The sequence below is a fragment of the Apus apus genome, chromosome 3 (assembly GCF_020740795.1).
Source record: "Apus apus isolate bApuApu2 chromosome 3, bApuApu2.pri.cur, whole genome shotgun sequence".
NCBI lineage: Eukaryota > Metazoa > Chordata > Aves > Apodiformes > Apodidae > Apus > Apus apus.
In genome coordinates, this window is record NC_067284.1 from 34944890 (window position 1) to 34970589 (window position 25700).

The window sequence follows — 25700 nt, forward strand, 5'->3', positions numbered from 1 at the left end:
GTATGGAATACTTCCCCGATACATGCAGAGCTGACTTTCTGAGGCTGCTGGGGTTGGAAACAGGTACAATACAACTGATATTGCTAATTAAGTGTCTTATACCAGGAAGTAGCTCTTTAACCTCATCCATTATGGATGCAGAAGTTCATTAGGGATTAAGAAGATTCTTTGAAAATAACACTAAAACCAAATATGAAGAACATTTAACCTGTAGTTTTCAAGATTAGCTGCCCAGCTTGCCACTCCCTGAGAGAGTAACGAGGTTACTATACAATAGACCCCTGAGAACTTTACTAATCCCTTTCTCAGTTCTGGTGATAAAGCAAGAATTTAACCAAGCAGAGAAAATTACACGGACCATTGCAGCAGTCTCAGAATAGCTCCACCATTTTGATGTACAAAAACCACAAACCTTGTTTTTGGGTAAGAGTTCCCTGGAAGAAGTTCAAAAGCCAATCAGATCTTCAGAGGAACTTGGTCACAATGACTAGATTAAGTTCAGTTTTAGGAAATGTGAGTTTTTGTAATAAATGCCAATTTCAAACAATGCAACTTACAGAATACAGAAGCATACAAATGACTGATGCATCAAATCATGAGTAATAAAAGTAATAATAAAATCCTCTCCTCCATTTTCATTATGGGACAGAATTTGAGTTTCTGAAAGAACACGAGTGTTTACTGATGCTGGGACAGATAAGCCAGAGGAGAAGAAACAAAGTAAGTTATACATATTTCACATCAATGACTTCACCCCAAAACTTACTCCAGAGGTTATCCTAATATACCCCAACATTTTCTGAGCTGGAAAAGCCTTCAGTATTTCTTTCTTATACCTTGATGCTGGCTAAAGCAAACAAGACCTACTTGTCCACAATGTCTCTGATCACATGGAGAGAAAAAGAAGATTTTAGTTAAACTAGTGCCAGTATGGAACACTGTTCCTAGGCACACATAATCAGTGCAGATATAATTAGCAATAGACAGGATGACCATGACTTGAGTTTGAATTGGAGAATTCATACATTTCTAATTAACCAAGCCCCAGATTATAACCCCACCTCAGCCAGACAGTGTTCACAATCCACCATCAGGGCAGGAAAGTGGAAAAAGCAAAATAACTTACACAGGAAGAATAAGTATTTGCATATGGTTGGTTGCCTAGTTTGTGTACTGCAAAACATATTAGCATAAAACATTTTAAAAATATAACTTAGTACCTTAGAGGTAATCCTCAAGATCAAGTGTTGACTTTTGTAACAGAAATTTTTGAACATTTACTTCCAAATGACTGTTAGCAGTATGAGACATATTTGAATTTACCTAAGTCAAATACATAGAAACATTAAGATCAGTGTTCAAAGGATGGTTTTTTTTTTTCTATTCTGCAACTCACCTTGCTGTGTTTTCCAGCAACTTGAGACTGCTTTTTGTACACTGAAAAAGGACTATTCAGTTATAGTTTTGGGATTCTTTAGGGAAAAGATGTTGTATTTTCTTCAGCAAAACATCATTTGTAAATCACATCCATTTTTTAATGCTTTTGAAAAAATCTAAACCTCATTCTGTAACTTTTATGAAAATCTTAGGCAAAATATAATAATGACAAGCAGTTTTAATGCCTTAGCATCAACTCCATTAAGTTGAGCAAGGAGAGTACAGTGAACTTTAGGCCAATACCATTTCTAATTAGTTACAAGCTCCTTATAACACATTCCTTCATACTTCACAGAATCACAGAATTGCCTCGTTAGAGACCTTTCTGAGTTTCCACGTAGCATTTATTGCTATGTTTGCTAAGTGTTGTTATCTGATACTCAAAGCTCTCTCACTTCTTTTTTTTTTTATTTTGTCTCCAATAAGACCCAGAAATCTTGAATTAATGGTCTTTTTTATTGAGGTCCAATAAAGTCAAATGAGGGCAGTGAATTTGCTATGCTACTACTAGAATCAATGGTGGTACATCAGTTTACATCTGCTGATCATACATCTGCAGAAACACACGTATTCTGTGGCTGGGGTTTTTTTTAGTGTGCCCTGCATGGAGGCTCTCACACCACTTGACTGGGTTTGGTTGGGGCTGGAAGTCATTGGCTCTGCCCAGGAGAGTTCACAAAGATGGTGAATTATATAGCTTCCACCTTGGCAGAAGTTAGGTTCACTAGCCCTGTAAAATCCTCAGTGTCTTGTGTCACCCACCTGACAAACTGTACAAAAATTGATCAAGAATGTACAAATGTTTGTTTAATTCCCATCCCCTCATTGGTTCATGGTTGTCCGCTCCAGCTTTCTCAGAGATTTCTTCATGCTGAGTTTGCTGCAATAGCTAACCTAATCAATTTGCAAGAGGACAATAATTCATTAATGGAAAGTCATTGTTCAAAAGAAGAATTTTGCTTGCCTAAGAAGAAATCAAATATATCTGACACTGAGATATAAAATGGAAGAGCAAGCTGTAAACCTGTTGTCATTAATGGACAGTGGTTTATTTCCTGGTAGCTAGGCTGAAGGACAGAAATCTTTGGCAAGTGTGCGTAAAAATACGTGTGGTGCCTTTTGTAACAGATGTCCTTTAGCTATAACTCAGGAGTATCAGATGGCTGTGTGTATAAGGACCAAAGCTACACAAAAATCCTTAAATTTGATCAGTCATCATTACCTAGCAACAGGCTTAAACATTCGTTTTGGTGAAGGGTTTCTGAGCATATCTTTAGTATTACACTAGGCATTTTAAATGGTTTATTCAAGTTAACATCAGCCTCTGCAGGGATTCCTCCAAGTTCAGAGTTAGACTAAATAAAAAGCAGCCACAAAACCTCTTGCATTTGAGGGTTGAGCACCACTAATGTAACAACTCTTGTGTGTTGCTAAGGGAGTCTTACAATGCCAGTTGTTTTCTGCAGTCTTTCCTTACATTTATTGTTTTTCTGTCACTGAGGATGCAACCCATTCCCCTCTTTGATTTGCCAAGGCTCATCGTTGGGTAATATCCTGATGTCTTATGAACATTTACAATCACAGCACTTCCAGGAGTAATTTTTATCTATCTTCTAATAGAGATGAGGAGATGATGAACAAAGTAACTAATGTTACACTGATTTAGGCAGCTAGCTTGAGATGCCAGAATAATTAATATTACAAAAATACTGTATATAGTCAAAACATGATTGTCGCTGGCTTCTAATGCAAGTGCTGACTAGGTGTAAAAATGAAGCCCTAGCATCCTCCCAGAAAATGAACAAATGTTCAGTGAAATCTTCAAAACCTGCGGTGTGAAATGACCCACCTAATAATGTGTGGTAACAGATACAGACACAGCATCTTAAAAAGGAGGAAAGAGATCTGTACAAAGGAGGTCCATTTAGGGCATTAGTCCAAGTGGGCAGCTGGGACAAGCAGGGGTTGCAAGGCAAGGAAGGAAGAAGCAGCAACAATTGCAGGTAATAACAAAATTGACTACAGAGAGGAAGAAAGGGGAGGAAGAATAGAAAAGAGAGAAATATTTACTTTCTCTTCACTAACCCTCACCTGCATGAACAAAAAGTTATGCAGGCTGGTAGAGGCACATTTAAACAGCTAAACCTCCTGTCATTGCCATCTGTTCCCTTTCAGTCTCACAGGTATTGTGCAGGAGGTGGCTAGCAAACAGGAACTTGATAACAAAAAGTAAATCAAGCACAAACTAACTCCAGTGCATTTTTACTTCTCCTTCGATGACCAAAAAAGAATATTCAAAGGACACAGAGCTGCTACTGAGGAAAAAAATGAAACAATTTGCTGAAAAATCAGGCTGCCCATGCATGTATTGCTGAGACTGGGCAGTGAGGGTAGGCACAGAAGAGCACAGCTGCTGACACTGGGAGTTTCTGCACTAGTTGAGTTGCTGTTCCTGCAATGCCATGGTACCAGCAATGCTCCTGCACAGCACTGCTGCTTCCTGCAGGAACAAAGAACTGTGGAAACAAGGGATGGCACTGGGAGGTCCCCTTCCTTAAAAATGGCATCTGGAGTCCACTGGACTTGCAAATGGGCAAGTAGAAACAATCAAGCTTCTTCAATACTTCTAGGAATTACTGCTAAATCCAGCTTTTGTGAAAGGCAACAGAGAGTAGTGCATGAGAGCAGAGGCTTCAGCAGACTCTTTACGAACATATAAGCCTTTATTGGCAATTTTAGATTTCAGTGGCTTCCAATAGAATAGCCGCACTTCCAGACCGGAATGTGGCATTTCAAGACCTTCATTTAAAGAGTTCTCCCTCTTGTTCAGCCCCTTGTCCCTTTGCCGGGGCCATACTTTCCTATCTCCCAAGCCCACCCCAATCACCAGAGAGAAACTGCAGTCTGAGCCACACAGATGCTGCTCATGACTCTTGAGAAGCCTCAGTGGAGCAAGAGCTGGAAGGCTGACCCAAAGCACATCAGTTCTCCTCCCTGGGATTACTTCTTTCTGGAAGGACTCTTATTCTTGAGTTCCACAGCAATACTAAAAATATTTCTGTATGAAGATGCAGACGCTGGCCAATGAGCTGTCTTTAAAAAGCAATGAGCTGCAGTTTGGCCACGTCTGATTTGTAATTTGGCCATATTTAGACATTGTTCCACTGGTACAGTATGAGATACACAAATAGGTCATCAACACCTCTTAAGTCCCTGCTGTTACAAAGCAGATAAACACTACAGCATAGTAAATAAAAGACAAGCAGAATTTTTATAATTAGGAGGAAACAATATATTTTTAATTGGTCTTGTTCTCAGACGCTGTTGAAGTATTGTGGTTGGGCTTGCTTTTTTTTTTTTTTAAATATCTACTCTGGGATAAATAAACAACTTTTTCAAAGAGTATTGAAATTGCTAAATTCTTGCAACATTGCACAAAAGTGAAAGGAGGGAGAGACACATCAAGCTATCTTAAAAACAGTTCAGTGCTGTTAGCTCCATCTCTACTTTGACCATAATAAATATTTGTCTTTATTTTGTTTGCTTCTTTCCATGAGTTTGGCTTTAACTTATTTTAAATGCTGTCATCTTTGCATATACTAGTGGCTCCAGTCAAAACAGATCTATTATTTGCTTATCTTTCCTGAATGGTTAATATTTACGTCATTCTGTTAAAAAGGTCTTTCCAGCAGGCTGTAAACCAGAGTCAGACCAAGGCTGCAGCTGCTCAGCTGTGTGATGTTCCATGTGGGATGAGTCACCACTGCACTGGATCTACAGGCTGCACAGGTCCGAGATGAGGAAATTACTCCTGAGCAGGTACCATCAACTTGTCATGCACTCTGAAATAATGTGAGCTTCTAACATGCTAGTCTGAGAAATTATTTTGTTTCAAAGATGAATCTTCTGTAGTTAGAACTGAAGGTGATAGTGGTTCTGCACAGATCGCTGTGTTCTTTCTGTATCACCAACAGCAATGAGGTTTTGGCGGTGGCTGAGATGATAAAAAAGCCTATTTGCTCTCAACAGCTGAAAGAGAAAGATAGCTAGGTGCCAAAACTCTTTTAATGCGCAACTGTGAATTCAGGCTCTTCATTTTCTGTTAAGTTATTCCAGGGCTGTGAGGATGCAGAATGACAAAGCTGGGGTGTTACCTGTTTCCAGCTCACTGACTCCTGCGTTTGCCTGCATAACGGACGTGGTGTTTGGAGACCTTCACATACCTACGAACCAGCCACCGTCCTAAATTAACTCCCATGGGATTGGTGGGTGCACAAGAGCACTGGAGAGGCACAGGGGACCTCACTGCCTCTGCTCTGCACTGTGCCTGGGGGATTTGCTCACCCTCCTGGGGAGAGAGGGCATTATTTCCTTGGAAATTTTTATTCCTCTGTGCTTTTCAGAAATTTGCATGTATCTTGAGGTTTGGGTTTATAGCCCTGATCCTAAGCACTGTACTTGGAGAAAGAGCACAAACATTGCATTACTCTGTATAAACAGCTCTTTTTCAGTTGGCAACAAAGTGATGGCTTCCATTGAAAAGTAAGAATATGAAACACAGGAAAAAATCTAGAAATCGATCATCCCACCAGATCTTTAAATTGATGGTGTAAATCTAGGCTAGTTTCAGATTACCTTCAATGGAATTGCATTAGGTTTGAAGCAATAGCATTCAAACTACTATTTGGCACATCTTCTTGTTTAACCCATATAATGAAGTATTTATTTAGAACTAATAACTCATTGGGAATTTGTGCATTTTCCCCCAGGTTTCAAACATAGGAATGGAAAATTAAGAAGATAATTTTTTGTAATGCTGTGTCTGTTTTCCAGAGGACTGCATAAATGGTGAGTGGAGTTACATATTTTCAAATTCCTCTCCAACCCTAGAGCCACTTTAGAGCCTCCAGTAGTTTTAAATCTATGGCTCCCCTCTACAGAGAGCTGTTTTTTAAAATGAACCATATGAAAATAAGAAACTTTCCTTTGCCTAGTGGATACTGTACAATGGTATTTTTGATTAAATGACCAAACTGTACCCATAGAAAAGCAAGCTGAAATAATCACAGCAGAAATCAGTGCTGTTCTGCTGCTTTCCTTTTTCATGATAAAAGATTCCTGAGCCTCTTTCTGTTTCTTCCCATTTCCAGTGCTCCTTTCATAGTCTTGCCTAGGAAGGACAGAATAATTTTTTAACAATTATTTTAAATAATTTTTCAGATGGGCTGGCAAAAGTGTTATTTTCCATTATTTCCGTTCCCTTCTGTGCTGTTTTCCATGTTAATTATTTTATGTTTTAAAAACAAATGAGATGGGCTAGACAGTGGGACACCACCCCTTTTTCTATGTTTTACAAAAATCTGCAAACTAATTATTGCGGAAATGTAAGTTTTGCAGAAAAGAAAGCCACAGCAATGATTTTGTAGACAAGTTTTTACTTTGAATTTTGATTTAGAACTGTTTTAATGTATTACAGACTCAAAAGGCTGTTAAACATTTGCTATTTATGTGTTCTGAGGTCTTCCAAAAATAGAGCTTGACATACTTCTCCTTGATACCATAAACAGTACGAATGAGAATATTTCCATGATTCACATTAGCACTAAGAAGCCCATTTTAAGCATCTGCACCAACAGCATGAAAACTTGTTACTGAAGTGTTCCTTGTTGCTCTAAATTAGTTGTCAATTTGTTCTTCTTAATTGCTAACTATCTTGATACCTTAGAAACTGCTATTTTAAATTCATTTTGGTAAAGTTGCTATTAAATACCACCCTCCCCATGCTTGCAGCTTCCTTTAGGTCTGTGGTTCATTCCTTTCCAATGTTCAGTACAAGCTGGTACACACAGAGATTAGGAATGCTAAATGCTATGCCCATGGGTTGGCTTTTATAGAAGAGTGAAGGGCATCTCCAAAAACAGTCTATACAGACACATCCTGCTGTACTCTCTAGCTCCTCTGGCCTCAGGCAGCCCCTGCTGCTGTGGGGCTGCCAAAGGCATCTGTTGACCCCCAGACTGGTCACATCCCCACTGCAGGGAGTCATGCTCACCAGCCCCAGTCCACTCTCCCTCCTCCCCTTTGGAATCACAGCATATTTTTGGTTGAAAAAGATCTTTAGAATCATCAAGTGCAACCATTAACCTAGCACACTGACAAGTCCACCACTAAACCATGTCCCTCAGCACCACATCTACATCTCTTTTAAATCCCTCCAGGGATGATGACTCAACTACTTTCCTGAGCAAAACTCACTCTTTGCAAAGCATGTGCTAGATGCTTGCAGCTCTTGTCCCAGAGAACACTTTGGTAGGAGCAGGAAGGCTGGCCAGTCCCAGTGATTAGTCATGACTTCTTCAGAAGTAGAGATGAGAACCTAGCTGCCCTGATATCAGGGACAAAATTTACTTTTAGCATCACCAGGTCGCTTTCTCTCCAAAACAAAACCTCAGACTTCACAGGTGGCTGCTGCATGCCTGCCTGCAGTGGAGCAGAGATGCTCAGGGCAGAGGAAGGCTTCTCAGCCCCAGATGGTCCCCCAGAAGTTTGGCTGGTTGCTGCGAGGTACCTGCTCCTGGAAAAAAAAAAACAACAGTTCAAGCAGACCTGCCTTTCCCAATGGTTCCCTTGAATTTTGGCCACTGCATCACCCAAAGAGGAGGCACAGCAGAACAGTGTGTGTGTGCACCCGGGGGTGTCCTTTGACTAAGTTCCCATAATGAACTGGCCACCAGACTTCTTTTTAACTGTGAGTTTTGTACAGTGAGGCAACATGGATTTGTTCCCCTAAATTTTACCTTCCTATAAAATGTATGATGGAGTCATAGAATGTTGTGGATTGGAAGGGACCTTAAAGATCATCTAGTTCCAACTCCCTGCGTGGACAGGGCCACCGCCCACTAGACCAGGTTTCACAAAGCCCCAAAATATTTATGTCAAGATGGTAATTACCAAGGCCTAGACTTTCCCTCGTAGAGGAGAAGTGTCTGGCTTCTAGAAAGGCCCACGGCTATGAATCTCAAAAGGGTGATGACCTCTCTGAGAGACCAGTACTTGGCTGCCTAACGTCTCTTTGGTATTTCCCCAACACTGAACAATTCTCACTCAGCTTGATGGTTGTTTCTGCTCTTTCTTTGGTTGCCAAGCCCTCTTCTCATAGCAAGGAGAACCTTGCATTGCAACACTCCAGCCCCTTTATGAGTGCAGCCTCAATAAAAATAAAAAAACTGAGTTGTTTGCATTATTTTTAATTTTTGTGCACATAATATAATGAAGCAGCTAACCCAGGTCCTGCAGTGTAATTTGCAATAATTAGTATCTTAATTACCTCATGCATATAACCCTGAGGTACCCCACATAACTGGGCTTTAGCTGATGGTCACCATATTAACAGTCCTTTATGTTCAATAGTATCACTGTTTTAAAAGGCTGCATGGTCCTTTATGGAGAAAAAAAATTGATGTTCCTCATCTGTGACTCCCACACAGCCAACAATAGGTGTTTACTTTGAACACCTTTTTAGTAGCTGTATCTTGCAAATAGCTATTAACTGATTAGGCTGATAGATTAAACCTGTTTGTTCAGTAGAGTAATCAGAACTAGGCTGGTAAATATACATCAGGTTGCTCTGTACACAATATATCATTCCAAGGAAATCTTCCATGCTGCTGTAACTTACCTATACATGCCTATTTTACTATATTTTAGAAGCTTACAGAAGGGAGGCTATTTTTTTTGTTCTGCACCTAGATGGTCTTGGGCTGCTCACAAGGTGACTACACATTTAATCAAACAAGTAAATGAACTCCATATGAGGTAAATTTGCCTACAAATAAGTCCCATTAAACAAATCTCACTGTTGCAGCCATGATTTTGTAGGTGACAAAATAAACCATTTGAGCTACTGTTCACACTAACAGCTCCTCCTGAGCAAGGAGCCAAGAAGGCTATTCATTGTACCAAACATCCTCCAGAAACATGCCAGGGGCTTCTGGAAGCTGCTCCAACTGTGGATGTTATGATGGTGAAGAGGCTGTCTTTTGAGATGGTCTTCAAAAGGAAGAGTTGCCACTCAATGAGCAGAAAACAAGTGAGTGTGAAGAGCAGACTTCTACCCATCGTGAAGGAAGAAAGGTAGAAGGATAGGTTTTTAAAAGGATACCTCTTCATATTTCCATTGTATTGAATTTTAAAATTTGAAACACTTATGGAAGTGAAGTATTCTGCTTTCTTGTTGAAAACTTACTCCATGTTTAGCTCCTGTGGGCAGTCTGACACATGAATTTTGATTTATTTTGTTTCCATTTCAAGCAACGGCACACACTATCAGTTTGCTTAATATTTTGCTTGGAGTTTCTTCTTTTTATTTAACAAATAAACCAAAATCTCCTGAAAATATTTTTTTAAGAAACATATTTTCCAGGGGAGACTGTATTTCTTTTTAGGTTAAAAAGTTTATCTGTCAAAGAACAATAGGGAAGTTGTTCTTCTTTTAAACAGAAAACTAGAGATAGCATCTTAATTCTTTTTTATTGGTTTCATAGCCTGTTCTACTCTCTTACTTTATTTACACATAAAACAAATGAAGGTTTAAATCTATGTGACACATTTATAACCTGAATTAACTAAAAAACTTTTATCATTATGTCCAGTATGTGCAGTTAATTCAGTATTTAATTCTTTCTGCTGTGAAAATTGAACGTTGAGTTAATAAAGATCCACCTGGCTGTCCCTCCTCCACCTGGCTATAAATACACCAAAAAAAGGAGTAACAGGCAGGAAAATAAACATGAAAAGACTGACCAAAAGTGAAACACATTAAGTGATAATTAAAGTGAAGTGGAAAAGAGCAGAGATGGTGATTAACATTAGGAGGTAGAAAAAGAGGGAAATGAGGCATCCCAAAGAGTAAATAAATATACTCGGATTGTGGCCTATACTCCTGAGAGTGCCTCTGGATGCACCTTCACCCTGGCACTTGGATGCCACTACCTGGCACTACTTGAAAACCCCTCTGTAAACACAAGCTCTTAGCTATAACCCTGTAGCTGTCAGGGTTTTGTAAACTCTAGTTTGTCATCTATATTCAGCTTCCATTTAGCTTCTGACTGCATGGTGTGCTTGTAATAATGTTTGTTTCAATAGAAAAAGATCTAATTATTCTGTTGTGTTCTGTCCACAATACCCAGAGGCAGCAAAGTCCTGAAGCAAATGGGCTAAATTACTTCTAGCTGGTTTTGCCATGTCAGTATTTTTCTGACTTAAACAACCATGTTACACCATAATGGAAATGCTGCTGGGTAGCATTTGCTAATGTTCTTTATTTTTCACAGCACTGCTTCTCTGTTAATTAAAGGAAAACCAGATCTTTCAACAATGAAAATCACTTGCTAAGTGCTTAAGTACTTCCATGAAACAGTTTTGTAAAGAGACTCACAAACGGAACATGCTACTGTGAATATGAGAGGACAGCTAGTATTTGTGTCCTCAGTTGCAGACTAAACCGATGTTCAGAATTTTTTTCTCTCCATGTTTATGCCTTGGCTAAAAGGAGTATTAACATCATAAATTTACAAAATAATGCTAAACTACTAGCACGGAACTGAACTAGAGCCCAACAGGAAGGATATTTGTGTATACAACAGCTAATGCTTCAGATTAGTTAGGCTCTTCCATTGTATTTTGGCAGCAAAAGGTCAGAAAAGTTTTTTTTCTCCTCTTAGATCTTTTTCTTACAGCTAAAGCCTACAATAATTTTGTAGTAAGACTTGATCTGGTCAGGCAGTGCCATCTGGTTTGGCCAGGCTGCACAGCAGGTTCACTTGTGGCTGGAGAGGGCTGGGGGGACAGGTTGAGCCTGGGGTCCACAGCTTTAGCCTTCTGTTTTCAGACTTCTAGATCTTAGATTCATGTATCAAAAAATTATTTGAGGGAGCTCCAGAATCTAAAATTACTAATTTTCAAGAGCAAAGGGAGAGACACAGTACTCCAAACAATTTTGATGATGAAGAAGACTAGGACAGTTTAAACAGAAAATAATTAAAAGATCTTCTCATCTGCCCACTATACAGGACATACAGTTGATTTCATCAAATGAGACTCCCATTTCAAGGGAAGTCTCACAAGAAAAGTATTATTCTGTTAAAAGTATTGTTACAAAATAGTTTAATACTTCATAAATAATGAAATGTGTGTTTCCTACACATCTAAATAAATGAAGGTTTTTACAATTGCCCTTTTTTTCCTCCCTGCAGCTCTCCCCATACAGAAGAGAAAAAAACAGTTATAAATACATCTCAGCATTAGAAAAAACAGTATCTGTGCTGCGTATCTATGCGGATTTGACACCTCAGTAAGGATGCAGCTGTGCTGTGACTCCGTAAACAGCTCTTGCGTAAGGAACAGCTGGTCAAACAGTATCCGTGTGTCCATGTATATCTTCATGGCTTGCATTATTCTGGCCACAGTGGTTGGTAACTTGACAGTTATCGTCTCAATATCACATTTCAAGCAGCTCCATACACCTACCAATTTCCTGATACTTTCTATGGCTACAGTAGACTTTTTGCTGGGATTCCTCATCATGCCTTGCAGCATGGTGCGCTCTGTTGAGAACTGCTGGTACTTTGGGGAGCTGTTCTGCAAGATCCACACGAGCACGGACATTATGTTGAGCACTGCTTCCATCTTCCATCTTTCCTTCATATCCATCGACCGTTACTTTGCTGTGTGTGACCCCCTAAGATACCGATCAAAGATAAATAATGGTGTTATCCTGGTCATGATATTTGTAAGTTGGATGATCCCTGCTGCTTTTGCTTTTGGGATGATCTTTCTAGACCTAAACTTGCGAGGGGCAGAAGAGATTTATAATCGTGTACGTTGTGCAGGAGGATGCTTTGTCATGTTTAGTGAAACTTCAGGTGTTGTGGCCTCCACAGTGTCTTTTTACATCCCTGGATTTGTTATGTTGTACATCTATAGGAAAATATACTGTATAGCCAAGAGGCAGGCAAGATCCATTGATGCAATTAGCCAAAAAAAGATGCAATTTGAAATGAAGCAACATATTTCATTCTGCAGAGAAAGGAAAGCTGCCAAGACATTAGGCATAATAATAGGAGTGTTTCTCATTTGCTGGAGTCCATTCTTCTTCTTCACAGCAACCAATCCATTTATGAATTATGTCATACCTCCTATTATCATTGATGCTTTGGTCTGGTTTGGTTATTTAAATTCTACATTTAACCCAATTGTTTATGCATTTTTTTACATGTGGTTTCGCAGGGCATTAAAAATTATTCTGTTTGGAAAAGTTTTTCAACAGGACTCTTCCAGGATTCATTTGTTTTTAGAGTAACATGCTCTAATTTTGTTGGATTCATGGTATTGAATTTCCGCCTGGAGGTGGAACTTCCAGATGTGAGATCTGAAAAAGAAGGAAACACCTATTTGTTCACTCATTGACTAAATCTGGTAAGATTTTAGATAAGCGACTATTGTGCTTTCCATCTTCTTTCATTCCAGACTGGGATTTGCATGTGGTTTTGTAGTTATAACTGTTTATATGCAATGCACAGGAAAGTAAGACTGAAGTTTGAAAAAACTTCCAGCAGTTTATATCTCTGCTCTTAAACATTAAGAAATTACTCCAATACAGCAGATTAATTTCTGGAACATAGAATCATCAATGTTGGAAAAGACCTTCAAGAAAATCAAGTCCAACCATCCACCCTACAATGCTCAACCACTAAACCATCTTACGCAACACCATGTCTACGCCTTTTTTGAACATCCCCATTGCCTCCCTGGGCAGCCAGTTCCAAGGTTTTACCACTCTCTCTGTGAATAATTTTTTTCTAATATCCAGCCTGACTCTCCCCTGGCACAGCTCGACCCCCTTTCCTCTTGTCCTGTTGCTGGTCACCAGGGAGAAGAGGCCGACACACGCCTCACTACAGCCTCCTTTCAGGTAGTTGTAGATGTCTTTATATTTGTGTTGATTTATTACCCTCTAGAAAGCAGAAAAGCCTTTCTGTTTGAATGTCTAGACATCTTTGGGTAATAAACCCAAAGCTTTTAAGTTTTGTTCCTTCCTTTCAAGATATTTACAGAGGTCCATAAACAGGTCCATAAACAGCCAAAACAGGATACTCCATGGAGGGAAGATGGGACAGTGCTGCTCCTTCTGTCTCCATTTCAACTAGTGCTTGTCTCATGTGAGTTTGTCACTTAAGGCTTTGCTGCTTAATGAGATCAAAAGCATGATTAAATACAAGGAAAAATATTGTGTACAAAATGAAAAGCAATAGTGAAAAGCAATATTGAACCTGACAATGCCAGAAAATGATGAATGAAGGATTTGATGCAATTCACTAATTTGTATCTTACAGAACTTTTTTTTAGCTTGGACATACTCTTGTTTTGTCTGATCATAGAATCATAGAACTATTCAGGCTGGAAAAGACCCTTGGGATCACCAAGTCCAACCATCATCCCTACGCTAAAAAGTTTTCTCCTAAACCCTAAACCATATCTACCAACACCACATCCAAACGACCCTTAAACACATCCAGGGATGGTGACTCCACCACCTCCCTGGGCAGCCTATTCCAGTGTCTAACCACTCTTTCTGTGAAAAAAAATGTTCCTAATGTCCAGTCTAAACCTCCCCTGTTGCAGCTTGAAGCCATTCCTTCTTGTTCTATCAATAATTACCTGTGGGAAGAGACCAGCACCAACCTCTCTACAATGACCTTTCAGGTAGTTGTAGAGACTGATGAGGTCTCCCCTCAGCCTCTTCTTTCTCAAACTAAACATTCCCAGCTCCTTCAAGCATTCTTCATAAGATTTTTTTTCTCTAGGCCCTTCACCAGCTTTGTTGCCTTTCTCTGTACTCGCTCCAGCACTTCAATATCTCTCTTGAATTGAGGTGCCCAAAATTGGACACAATACTCCAGGTGTGGCCTCAATACTCCAGGTGTGGCCTGGTGCTGTGATTTGTTTGATGCAATGCTGTCACAGCTGGTATAGAAATTTGTTATAGAAATGCTATGGTTGGCCTGAATGGAGGGTGCATGGGGCAGGGTGTCTGTGGAAGCACCAGGAGAAGTAACACAAGAAGGGTTATAAGAATGGCCTGGGGTGACAGTGCTTGGCTGAGCAGGCTGTCGAGGTTACATCTGTGTGCAGCTTTTCAGGATATCCAGATTGGGACATGAAGGACGGGCAAGTAAGTAAAAAACTAGCACATGGTCACCAGCAGAAGACACATAGGCTGTCATTTTTTAATCTATAACCTGGCTTTCTAGAATTGACATATCACCAAATGGAAGGAAATGTTACATCTGATCCTGTGACATCTGGTTTGACTGCGGACTAGTCCTGGGAGCATACAGAAAAGGATTAGTATGTGAAAAGAGACTATGGAGAGAAACTGTTGACTGTACTGAAGCAAGAGCTATGCTCTACCCTAAGATGTCCTTCATTCACATTGCTGCATTAAGTCCACATCATGTGTGTATCTTGTCTTTCTTCTCTGTGCTCAGTAGAGCACTGATGAACTCTACGTTGAAGAGCATAAAATTTGAATGATGCTACATTTCCACAGAGCAACATCAGGATCTGAGACTGTCTCTTTTACTGTTTCATTTTCATCTTGTAATTTTGCATTCTCCAAAATGACATAAAAAGGAACAAGAAATCTATACTACATGGGTATAATCCTTGTTAGTGACATTATGAGTACTTTAATACTTTCTCTCACTGAAATAAAGTAAGTTAAACAAACTATCTGATAGATTAATGGTTAATTCTCTTCTTCCCTCATCTCCAGTGAGGCTGGCCTGATGTAGTTCATTTTCTCACCCTTAGTGTTACCTTCTGAAATGAACTGTGTGATCACTTGGACATCTTGGTCTCTCTTGAAATAGCAGTCTTAGAAATGCTTTTAGTTAATACCTCCTTTATTCTGGCAGTGTTGTAGATTAAAGAAAAGTGATCTTTCCCTATGAGGAAAGCTCACCTATTGCTCATCTGAGGCTTTTTAAGTAAATTTAGTAAGTTCAGCACATATTAACATAGTCACATCAGGAAATCAATGGAGATGGTTCTTCCCCTTCATCTAATCTCTGTCTATCTCCCTGAAAATATGGAAACATTGTTATTTTTCCAGAGAACTTCAGCTCTACCAGGGTTCATAACTGGTCATTCTCTCTTCATAATGTATTCTGGCATTTTTCTGGCATTTTTTTCTTGGTGCAGATGGAGTCTGTAAATGAATATGATCCCAGCTTGCTTGCAGGATGGCCTCTACTTCAGATAGAGCAGATGCCCCTGCAACCAGGGCCTAGACCCTAGTGCAAAGTTTATCTACTCAGAATCATAAAAACCAGACCCACATTCCTGAACGCTGATAGCCACATAACCTAGGTTTAGACATCTAGAAGGTAGGCTCCACATCTGCTTTAGTCATTGTTAGCTCTCTTTACAATCATTGAAATAAACCAGTCATCTTCACAGTGTTTTTTATCTCACCAGCTTAACCAGATTTAGGTAAGACATATTGTCTCTGCAGTCCTCTTTCTCTTACCACCAAGAGGGATCTTCCAGTCCCTAGAATAGATTTTTTAAATTATTCTTTCTATAATTTTTAATTTTTTAGGTAGCAGAGATGAGGACTACTCAGCATAGGTGAATCCCACAATACAGAAATGTGATGATTCTGGGACTCCCAAATTGCTTCTGTCAGAGGCCAGTTTTCTGGAACTAGCAGTTAGATGCTGTCTCTAACTTGCTTGACTCGCAAGAGACTTGAAATGAGATTTTGGATCTAGGCAGTGATGCATGGAGCTATTACTGAAGGTTTGCCTGAATAGCTGCAGCTGGGAGAGGGTGGTGGGTTGCTGGATTGTTGAATCCCAGAGGAGCACATGCAGTTCCCTGATGTCCTGCCCTGTACTCTCCTGCTCAGGAGAGAAAGCACGTCAAAAATTATAAGCAGCCAATAGGTCAACCTGAGGAGATGACCTTCCAGGAGGGCATAATACGATATGGGATATCCCTTTAGTCATGTGGAGTCAGCTGTCCCATCTGTGTCCCCTCCCAAACTCTTGTACAGCCCCAGGCCACTTGCTGGTGGGGTGAGAAACAAGAAAGGCCTTGAGGCCCTGTAAGCACTGCTCAAGAACAGCTAAAACAGGGGTATGTTACCAACGCTGTTTTCATCACAGATTTGAAAGGCAGACCTACACAAGCTACTATGAAGAAAATTAACTCTATCCCTGCCAAAGCCAGTACAGTGACCATCGCAACACCAGGGCTTGACAAGATCACCACAGTCTATTTAGTGTAAATGTAAATGGCAGAAGAAATTTTCAGCATACAGAACACAAACTCTCTTCCAAGTGGTCTGGCCAAGATGTGTTTATTCTCCGCAGAAGAAAGAAGGGGCTTTCAAACACGGAATGCTGGTGACCTTCATCCACACCTAGAAGGCATTTCTCTTTGTTCTTAATAACCGACAAATGTAAGTCAGTTATGTGCGTGGCCCAGCTCAGAAAGTTTCAGAAGTAACTTTTTCCTCTGGTGTCCTATTACCTAAAGGTGGCACTTCCCCGAAGAGCCTCCTGGCCTCCTGTTTACTGAGTGCCTTCTGTAGCACAGCAACTTTAATGAAGTCCCAGGTTACTTTGTCTCATCAGCTTTAATCACACGCAGCACAAAGCTCTTTCTCACTGTGAAGCGGATGTACAAATGAGATGTGTTAATGAGGCCACAGGGTCTCTATTTGAACCCAAGATTTTGATAAATTAGGAGAGCACAAGAAAAATGCCTCATAATGTTGTCCAACCAGATTGTGAGTTAGGTCTGGTGAAGCAGAATTTTCCTGACTGCAATCTCAAAGTGTCATCATGTAAATGAAGTGCAGAGGGTATTGTTAAATTTGTTGTCAACACATTTAATTAGTGACCTTATTAAACACTTCCCAGAAGACTATGTTTTAACTTCTCTGATAACTTGTGCAAAGCAATCACTCCACCATGACTAAAAGATCTATTTCACTGGTAAAACTTTGCCTGTCCATTCTGCCACCAGTGAGCACAGTTTGCAATGTCACCTCCCTTTCATGCTTTGTAAGTTTTGAACTCATGAACTGCCTTAATGCCTGTAGCTCATATTTTGGTGGTCATAACCCTGTGCTGTAGCCTCTGTGCTGCCACCTGCTATGGCCTCATGTGTGATGGCCCCACCTGTGGCCAAGTCCCACGGGTTGCCCCTCAGTCACCAGATGCAGCAGGACAGGGGAAGAGGAGGAACAGGAGTAAAGGAAGGTCCCTTCCAGAAGGTTCGTAAGGAAAGCCTAACTCCAAAATGGAGTATTTAAAACAGCTAGATAAAAACATACATTAGTGCAGTGTTCAAATGGAAAAATTGAGCTCTCAAATTGTGTAAATATAGCAGGGTGTATGGCTTTCCTTAAATCATTAACTCATCATATGTGCACATTGTGTACTCTCTGTCCTCTACATACTCTGCAGTGGGTATCTACATTGATACCCACTAAACGAGGAAGAAAACACCTAAATACAGTCAAAAATAGTGTTCTACAAAAGGCTTTTACATCTGTAGTTTTTCTGCCTCCACATTACTGCATCTGAAGATCTAATTCAGAAAAAAGGAGGTGCCTATTTGTAAGCACTTTTTGACTGTCTGTTTCCATTTGGCATAGCCTAAATTTAATGAACTTCTATGATGAAATGACAGGCCTAGTAGATGAGGGGAGAGCAGTGGTTATTGTCTACCTAGACTTCAGCAGGGCTTTTGACACTGTCTCCCATAAGATCTTCATAGTGAAGGTAATGAAGTATAGTCTGGATGAGCAGATAGTTAAGTGGATTGAAAGCTGGATGAATGGCCAGACCCAGAGGGTTGCAATCATTGGCACAAAGTCTAGTTGAAGGCCAGCAACTAGTGGTGTACCCCAGGGGTCCACACTGGCCCCAACCCTGTTTAACATCTTCCTCAATTATCTGGATGATAGGGCAGAGTGCACCCTTCCAAATTAAATCCTTCTGTGTTTCTATGAAATTTAATCCCTCTAACATTTCTGACTTTGTCGATTTTTTATTAATATCTTTTCATCTTCATGCTTTAAATCCAAAATCCAACGAGCCATATGGATAGTTGAAAATGTTTCTTGGTGATGACTATGCCGTAGCCTTTGTAAAAAAAAATTGTTTCCTAAGATATCAGATCCACAGCTAACTTAGGCACTGGGAAATCCACAGCCCACTCCTAGATGTCTGGACTTCCTTTTTCCCACAGGTATAGGAAAAGTCAGTCTCCTTAAACACTGAGTACTCACAGCATACTGACTAAAAGATATCTGTCAGCTTAAGAGAGATCACTGAAACAGAGTGCATCCTATACTCTCTGGACTTTCTCAGTTACAAACCAGAGAAAACAGTTCTTGTAGAAAATTTTGAGCTTGTCTTTTGCTCTGTATTGCCATGATTTCTGCTTTACTGAAGCCAGCCCAGAGAAATAAGAACAGGTATTAATAAGTAACCAAATAGTTCTCTCCAATCAATAATTAAGAACAACATGGAAATGATGAGGTACAATAGGGAGGAAACTCACAGGGTGTGATAAAACTAAACTAGTTTACCAGTGAAAATATTGACTACAACAGTTTCCTGTCCACACTGCCTTTGCAGTACAACAGTGCCTCATACAACTAATTCTCAAAGAACACTTCTATCGTCCTGTCTGTAGTCTCGCTATAACCCAGTTAAACAGTTTCTTTTAGAAGTTTCAGTTCTTCAGTTAGAAGTTCAGTGTACATTTGTTATCAGTTTTAGACATTTCGTTTCTGAGAGGTGAGACATCACATTGTTCCCCATCAATGCCTTCTGTCCTCTGGTGAAGGAGGACTAACAGTGAGGAGCAGGGGACACTGCTTTCTGAAGGTAATACTTTTTAAAGTGTAGCCTCTATCCACAGACTTCTTTATTTATTACATCTAATATAATTGTGTCTGCATGGATTTATGCATTAATACCTTCTTTTGATAAAAGATCATCTGTGTGAAGCTTGCATATCTCACACGTGATTATTTAAAAATAAAATTACTAGATACACCTCTCTCAACAAATACTGACAGGTTTCAAAGATAACATAATTCTGTTTCACACAATAACACTATTTTAATATTTTTGTAAGTGATTCTATTGGTGATAATCCCAGAGATTCACATTTTATTTCCCACAGAAATTTTTTTTTGTCTTTAAAGCAGCTGCCTTGAAGGCAGACTCCTTTAAGTGTTCTTACTTTTCCTTTAAATTATTTAAAAACCAATTATTATTTTATTCCCTCTTCTTTTAACATAGAGTATCACATTCAATAAAAATCCAGTCTCTACTGAATAAGAGTCATTTACCCTTGGACTTGTAGCTCATCTTCAATACAGCTGCATGAGGATCAACATCAAGTCTGAACATCCACCTTTGACCTCAGAGCACACCATTTATTCACGTTAATAGTGAATTAACTTTGTCTTTTCTTGTAAGAAAACAAATACTAGCTTTCCTGGGTTTTTTTAATTACTATTTTTTCATAAATAACAGATTGTCAAATGACAATGATAGATTGATTCAAATTAATGATTCTTTTTATCCATCTCTGTAATTTATGGGGAATATTTTCTTCACACTATGTGAAAGCTACATATACAGCTAGCATGACTGTATGTGCTGTTTCAGCTCATTAAATTACAAAAGGGTAATCTTCTTCAAAGTTACTAAATATTTCATTTCTAAATTTAATTTAAAATGGTAATTTTAAACCCCATGAAAGATAGAATGTATTGACCACTAAAATAGCTAAAACACAGAAAATCTTTTCTTCACCTTTAACTTTAGCCTCTCGATCCAAAGACTCTTTTTGGTATGACTTGTACCTATCTAAAGTCACCAAAATAGCTCACCTGTACATGAAGGTAAATTAATTAATAGAGCAAACAAAAATAACAGTCTGGGGAATAAAGACACTTGGCTTTGTTTATCTCTTCTTGGTGTAAATCCCTAAATTATATATATATTTAACTCAAAATCTCCTGGGACTTAAATGTAGTGTTATAAAAGAAAAGTAAGTGCCCACTTTTCATTAATCTGACCCAAGTTACAAAGGGAGTCTGTCTTTACAGTCATTCCAGTTTTGCAGGACAATAATGAAACAGGAAAACATCTACTTAGAGAATCTACTGGTGGCAAAAGCTGCAGGTAGGGTTAAAAACAAACAAACAAACCTGACATCCATGCATTCTTTTAAATATTTCATTGCTCTGTTTCTGTATTTTCTTCATTTCAAGGTGACCCCTATTTGAAATAGTCAGTGAACCAAGCTGGTTACCCAGTTCTTTTCAAGTGGATTAAATTGCTGCAGAGAAGAGTAATTCTTTCTGGTTTTATGTCTATGCTCTTAGTCTCAAACAAGGTATCAGGAAAAGAGACAGCAGAAATGGGTCTGATTCTCCCCAGATACATGAAGAGAATTTTCTGACCCTTGAACATATTCACAAGTGTATTAATTTATAACTAATGCAGCTGGACCACGGTCTATTACAGGAAACATGTCTCCATCTCCACTCCCTTTCAGTAAGCAGAATTATAATGATAGAAAACAAATGTACAGGTAGGGAAAGAAAATAGTATTTCTTATCATGCCAAGCTTACAACTGATTTCCATCAGATGTGTGCATTGTGAGTACTCAGTAATCCACAGCAGGTGAGTTTAGCGTCACCAATAATTTGGAAAAGAAGTTTTTAGCAGCTGATTTGTGATTGTTAAGATGGGCATTTAGGTGAATAGTTCATTAACTGAAATCTCAAAGAAAGCTGAGGTATGTGAGTTAGCATAGTATTTGTCCTACAGAAAAGAGATTGACAATCTAAGTTTGAAGAAATTGGTAACTTCTACACAGTATTTACAGACTGAACTCTTCAAATTTCCTTGTTTATACATCTTTTTCTTCCACAATTTAAAAATTACTGATAGTATGATCTATATAAAATACAAGAGCCATATTTTACAAAATACTCCAGATACAATAGAATGCACCAAAAATGGATTAATAAATTAATTAATAAATTTAGTTAATTTAAGATACAAATAAGTTTACTTTCAACTACTTTGTTTTAAATATTATTTGCAATGAATTTTACAAGAGCTTCCAGTTATGAGATTTCACATACCATTTCAGAAAAAAAAAGGGGTTGCAGTTGGTCTCTGTTTGAGCCAAGAGAAAGTTTGCCTCTGCATTTCATTCAGTAATTTAATTAATGCTCTTGACTTACTTTGTCTTGTATTCTCATATTAGGATTTGGAATCTTTTGGAAAAAATAAATCTGCCTGTGGAACTGCATCCCCAGAAGAAAAGTCAAATAAAGGTTCGATTATGCTTTCTCCCAATATCTCAAGGGATCTGACTGATTGCTTTGAGTTTGAAAATAGATCCTGTTCTGAGAACTTTAGGTCACCAGGAGTACGCGGAGTAATGTATCTGTTCTTAACAGCAGCCTTCATTCTCACCATCTTTGGGAATCTGGCCATAATCATTTCCATCTCGTATTTCAAGCAGCTTCATTCTCCAACCAATTTCCTCATTCTCTCCATGGCTGTCACAGACTTCCTGCTGGGCTTTGCCATTATGCCCTACAGCATGGTGAGGTCTGTGGAGAACTGCTGGTATTTTGGGATGACATTCTGCAAAGTTCACTACAGTTTCGACCTGATGCTCTGCTTAGCTTCCATTTTGCATCTTTGTTCCATTGCTGTGGATCGGTTTTACGCCATCTGCCACCCCCTGCATTACATCAGCACCATGACCATCACAGCCATAAAACAAATTGTAGCTGTGTGCTGGTCAGTGCCTGCTGCTTTTGCTTTTGGTGTGGTTTTCTCAGAAGCTTATGCTTCTGGAATTGAGGGCTATGAAATGTTAGTTAAATGCTCAAGCTCATGCCCTATTATGTTCAACAAACTGTGGGGGGCTATTTTATTTACAGTCGGTTTATTTGCTCCTGCTTGCATTATGATAGGGATTTATATTAAAATTTTTATAGTCTCCCAAAGGCACATATGTGATTTGAGCCAGGCACACAGGCACACAAAAACTGATAAGAAAAATGAGCTTTCTAAAAGTAAAGATAGGAAAGCTGCCAAGACTTTGAGTATAGTTATGCTGGGTTTCTTAATATGCTGGTTTCCTTGTTTTTTTGCACTCTTAATTGATCCATTTTTAAATTTTTCTACTCCTTTACCTTTATTTGATACTCTAAACTGGCTTGGGTATTTAAATTCTTTTTGCAATCCATTAATATATGGCTTTTTCTATCCATGGTTTCGGAAAACATTCAAATATATCTTGAAAGGCAAAATATTTAACCCACATTTTCGTACAACAAAACTTTTTTCAGAAGATCAGTCACAGTAATAAATTGTGCTACTGACAACAGCTCTAGAAATTAAGAATAAACAAAACATTACTGGATATGGTCTAGTAAACAGTCTGAAATGCACAACACTAATTTTATGAGTCAGTCCTGTAGAATTATCTCATCAAATATTACTTTAATAAAATCAGGTTAATTTTATACAAAATTGATTTACCACTTCTGCTCATTCTCAATGAGTGAAACACTATCTTGTGATAATGTTACAGGAGTTTAAGTCTCTCTTGAATCTCTTAATGCATTGTGGTTTGTTTTTTTTTTCTATTTCAGTCCATAAACTCAGTATTTCACCTAATCTTGCGTGCATGCAGCTGATCTTTCTTGAGATTCATCATCAATAATCTCCTAAACTGAATATACCCCAGGTTGATATGATGACAGTCTTTGTCACCCTTTTGTGTCTGGGGTATTAGCAGATGCAGAGTCTGCTGTTATCCCCAAGCAGATAGAATTTGAGTGTAATTTTGGCTAGAAGTTGATCTTTTCCCCTAGAAACACCAAAATCAGGTTTTCAGCCCTTATTCTCTGTGTGTTTGGTACTGGAGGAGGAGCACTTGGGATGAGAGCACTGCTCACACTCGGAGATGTGCTTGTCTTTTCTTTGTTTAGATATCAGGCTCCAGATGTTGTAAAACACACTTGCTGACAGCTCACCCCATATTCACCCCAACACACTTTAATACTCTACTGGAGCCTCTAATTGAGGTCCTTGCTGTGCTGAGCTCCCTCTGAAATCAGTAAGAGTTACTGCCAGAGTTCACATCACTTACATGCTTAAAACAAGGTTGGCTGAGTTGTCATTACTGAACACAGCTACTGCAGTGTTTTTATTGTGAATTGTACCTCTGATTTTCTTCTTCTGGTACGCAAACAGTGTATACTCTGTCCTTATTAAAGTCTGACTACCAAAAAGCCACCTGCATATCCATTCATTTCTTGGCTTATCACATCTTTATTAGTATGGCACACCAGTGATAGCTGCTGTGTAGTGAGAGGACAAGGGCCAATGGCTTAAAACTGGAAAAGGGGAGATTTAGGTTAGACATTAGGAAGAAATTCTTTAGTGTGAGGGTGGTGAGACAATGGAACAGGTTGCCCAGAGCTGTGGATGCTCTATCTCTGAAAATGCTCAATGGCAGGTTGGAAGGCGCTCTGAGGAACCTAATCTAGTGGGAGGTGTCCCTGCCCATGCAGGGAGATTGGATCTAGATGATCTTTACTGTCTTTTCCAACCCTAGAAATTATATTATAATTAACTCTCTAAGTCCACAATTAAGTATTTCTGAAAATTCTTCTATGTATTAGGTATCTTGCTGGTGACACATGACGCAGCTGGAGATACTTTGAGTAATGATTGTATTATTTTATTAGCATATAACATAAATTATTAATAGCCTAATACACCACATATCCTACAAAGACAACATTTCCTCCAGACTACAGATCTTCAGAGAACAACTTGCAGCTATCTGTGAGGCTCCAATGTGTCACGTCCTTGCGTGTGTCCAGTGTGTGCCCTTGAATATTAAAGGAGTGTCTACTTGGTCAGTCTTCCTAACCAACTTGCAGCCTGCAGCTAGATCTTCTTCAGTAGTCCTTCTGGCTAGAGGGTCTTGCAGATCTGTCAGATGGTGGGATTTGGTTCTTGAACAACTCTGTGGTGAGCCATGCTGTTCTACGTGCTGTTAAACTTCATGTTGGTGCTAAACTTGGTGCTAAGCAAAGCACTGCTTTGCTCAAAACCTATGGCATCTGAGTAACATGAATTTTTTCTGGACTACACCTGCTGGTACACTGGAGAATCTGAGTGTCTGTTGTTTATGCTGTAACATGTTATCCACATTCAGTTCATTGGGGCACACCATTTATGTTCAGATGCAAGCATACCAGGTCTTTCAATTTATTCCTCTCCTTAAATATCATGGTGAGTTGTTTCGTATTATTTTTTCTGAAAAACATGCTCATCCATTAGTCTATTTTTCCAAACTGCAGTAAAAGAACGTAGAAAACAGAACACACACAAAACTAAAATCATTGATTCTTTGCAGGACTTGGTAGCATCCTGGCAGCGTCAGGTTGAGGACTTGAAGGGAGAACTAGAAGAGGGGAAAAATCAGTCTATTATCTTAAAGCAGGCTCTTAAGGACAAATTGGTAGGGCAGTGTGATGCATCCACAGAACCAGATGCACGAATGAAGGAGAAGGGAATTAGGCAGATCTTCCCCATATACCCACAAGATTAATTGTGGGAAGCAAAAGCTGACTCAAGGAAACACCTTGATTGTGCACACTGATAAAAGCTGAGTAAACACATGGTGACAATCAGGATCAATCTCCACTGTTTTAACCAAGGAAATACCCTTTACTGCCACTGAACTGGCTAAATTAATAAAAAGAATTAGGTTGGTCTTCTAAGGAAACCAAAATAAGTCTGGCTAATATCATTAACCAGTGGAGACTAAGTTCTGTTAAGTGAATAAGAAGCTGAAGGATATTGGGGACCTGAGGTATTTTTAACTATGGGAGACTGATGTGCCTTTTCGACTCTAAATCAATGAGTGGCCTATTGGGTGTGTTGTTTTTACGCTGTGCTATTTTATGTTTAATATGGTTGTTCCATCACAGAAAAATGTTGAGCCACAGGGTGGGGTAATGTTGTTATGCCTCAACATTGTTCTGAAGCAAACCACAAGGCTTCCCTATGCAGGATATGAAGCAAACCCCAAGGCTTGAACAGACTACAAGCAAGGC

The 25700-nt window shown here is 39.2% G+C and overlaps 2 protein-coding genes across 4 annotated transcripts; both read left to right on the forward strand.

Annotated features, from left to right (window-relative positions):
• The first annotated feature begins 5177 nt into the window (after positions 1–5177).
• Positions 5178–15225, forward strand: TAAR1 (trace amine associated receptor 1). Of its 2 annotated transcripts, none has more exons than XM_051615002.1 (2): positions 5178–5256; positions 11691–15225. In XM_051615002.1, exon 2 carries the CDS (start codon positions 11795–11797, stop codon positions 12794–12796), a length of 1002 nt encoding a protein of 333 aa, XP_051470962.1. In that variant the 5' UTR covers positions 5178–5256; positions 11691–11794; the 3' UTR covers positions 12797–15225. The 2 variants fall into 2 exon arrangements, with proteins under 2 accessions (XP_051470962.1, XP_051470961.1); XM_051615001.1 differs by lacking the exon at positions 5178–5256 and adding an exon at positions 6204–6285.
• On the forward strand, positions 6204–23805 carry TAAR2 (trace amine associated receptor 2). 2 transcript variants are annotated; one of them, XM_051614999.1, is made up of 2 exons: positions 6204–6285; positions 21815–23805. In XM_051614999.1, exons 1-2 carry the CDS (start codon positions 6283–6285, stop codon positions 22928–22930), a joined length of 1119 nt encoding a protein of 372 aa, XP_051470959.1. In that variant the 5' UTR covers positions 6204–6282; the 3' UTR covers positions 22931–23805. The 2 variants fall into 2 exon arrangements, with proteins under 2 accessions (XP_051470959.1, XP_051470960.1); XM_051615000.1 differs by lacking the exon at positions 6204–6285 and adding an exon at positions 16940–16963.
• The last annotated feature ends 1895 nt before the right edge of the window (positions 23806–25700 follow it).

Bases quoted from the DNA above. Each gene is read 5' to 3' on its own strand.
- TAAR1 (XM_051615002.1), top strand. From the start codon at position 11,795: ATGCAGCTGTGCTGTGACTCCGTAAACAGCTCTTGCGTAAGGAACAGC.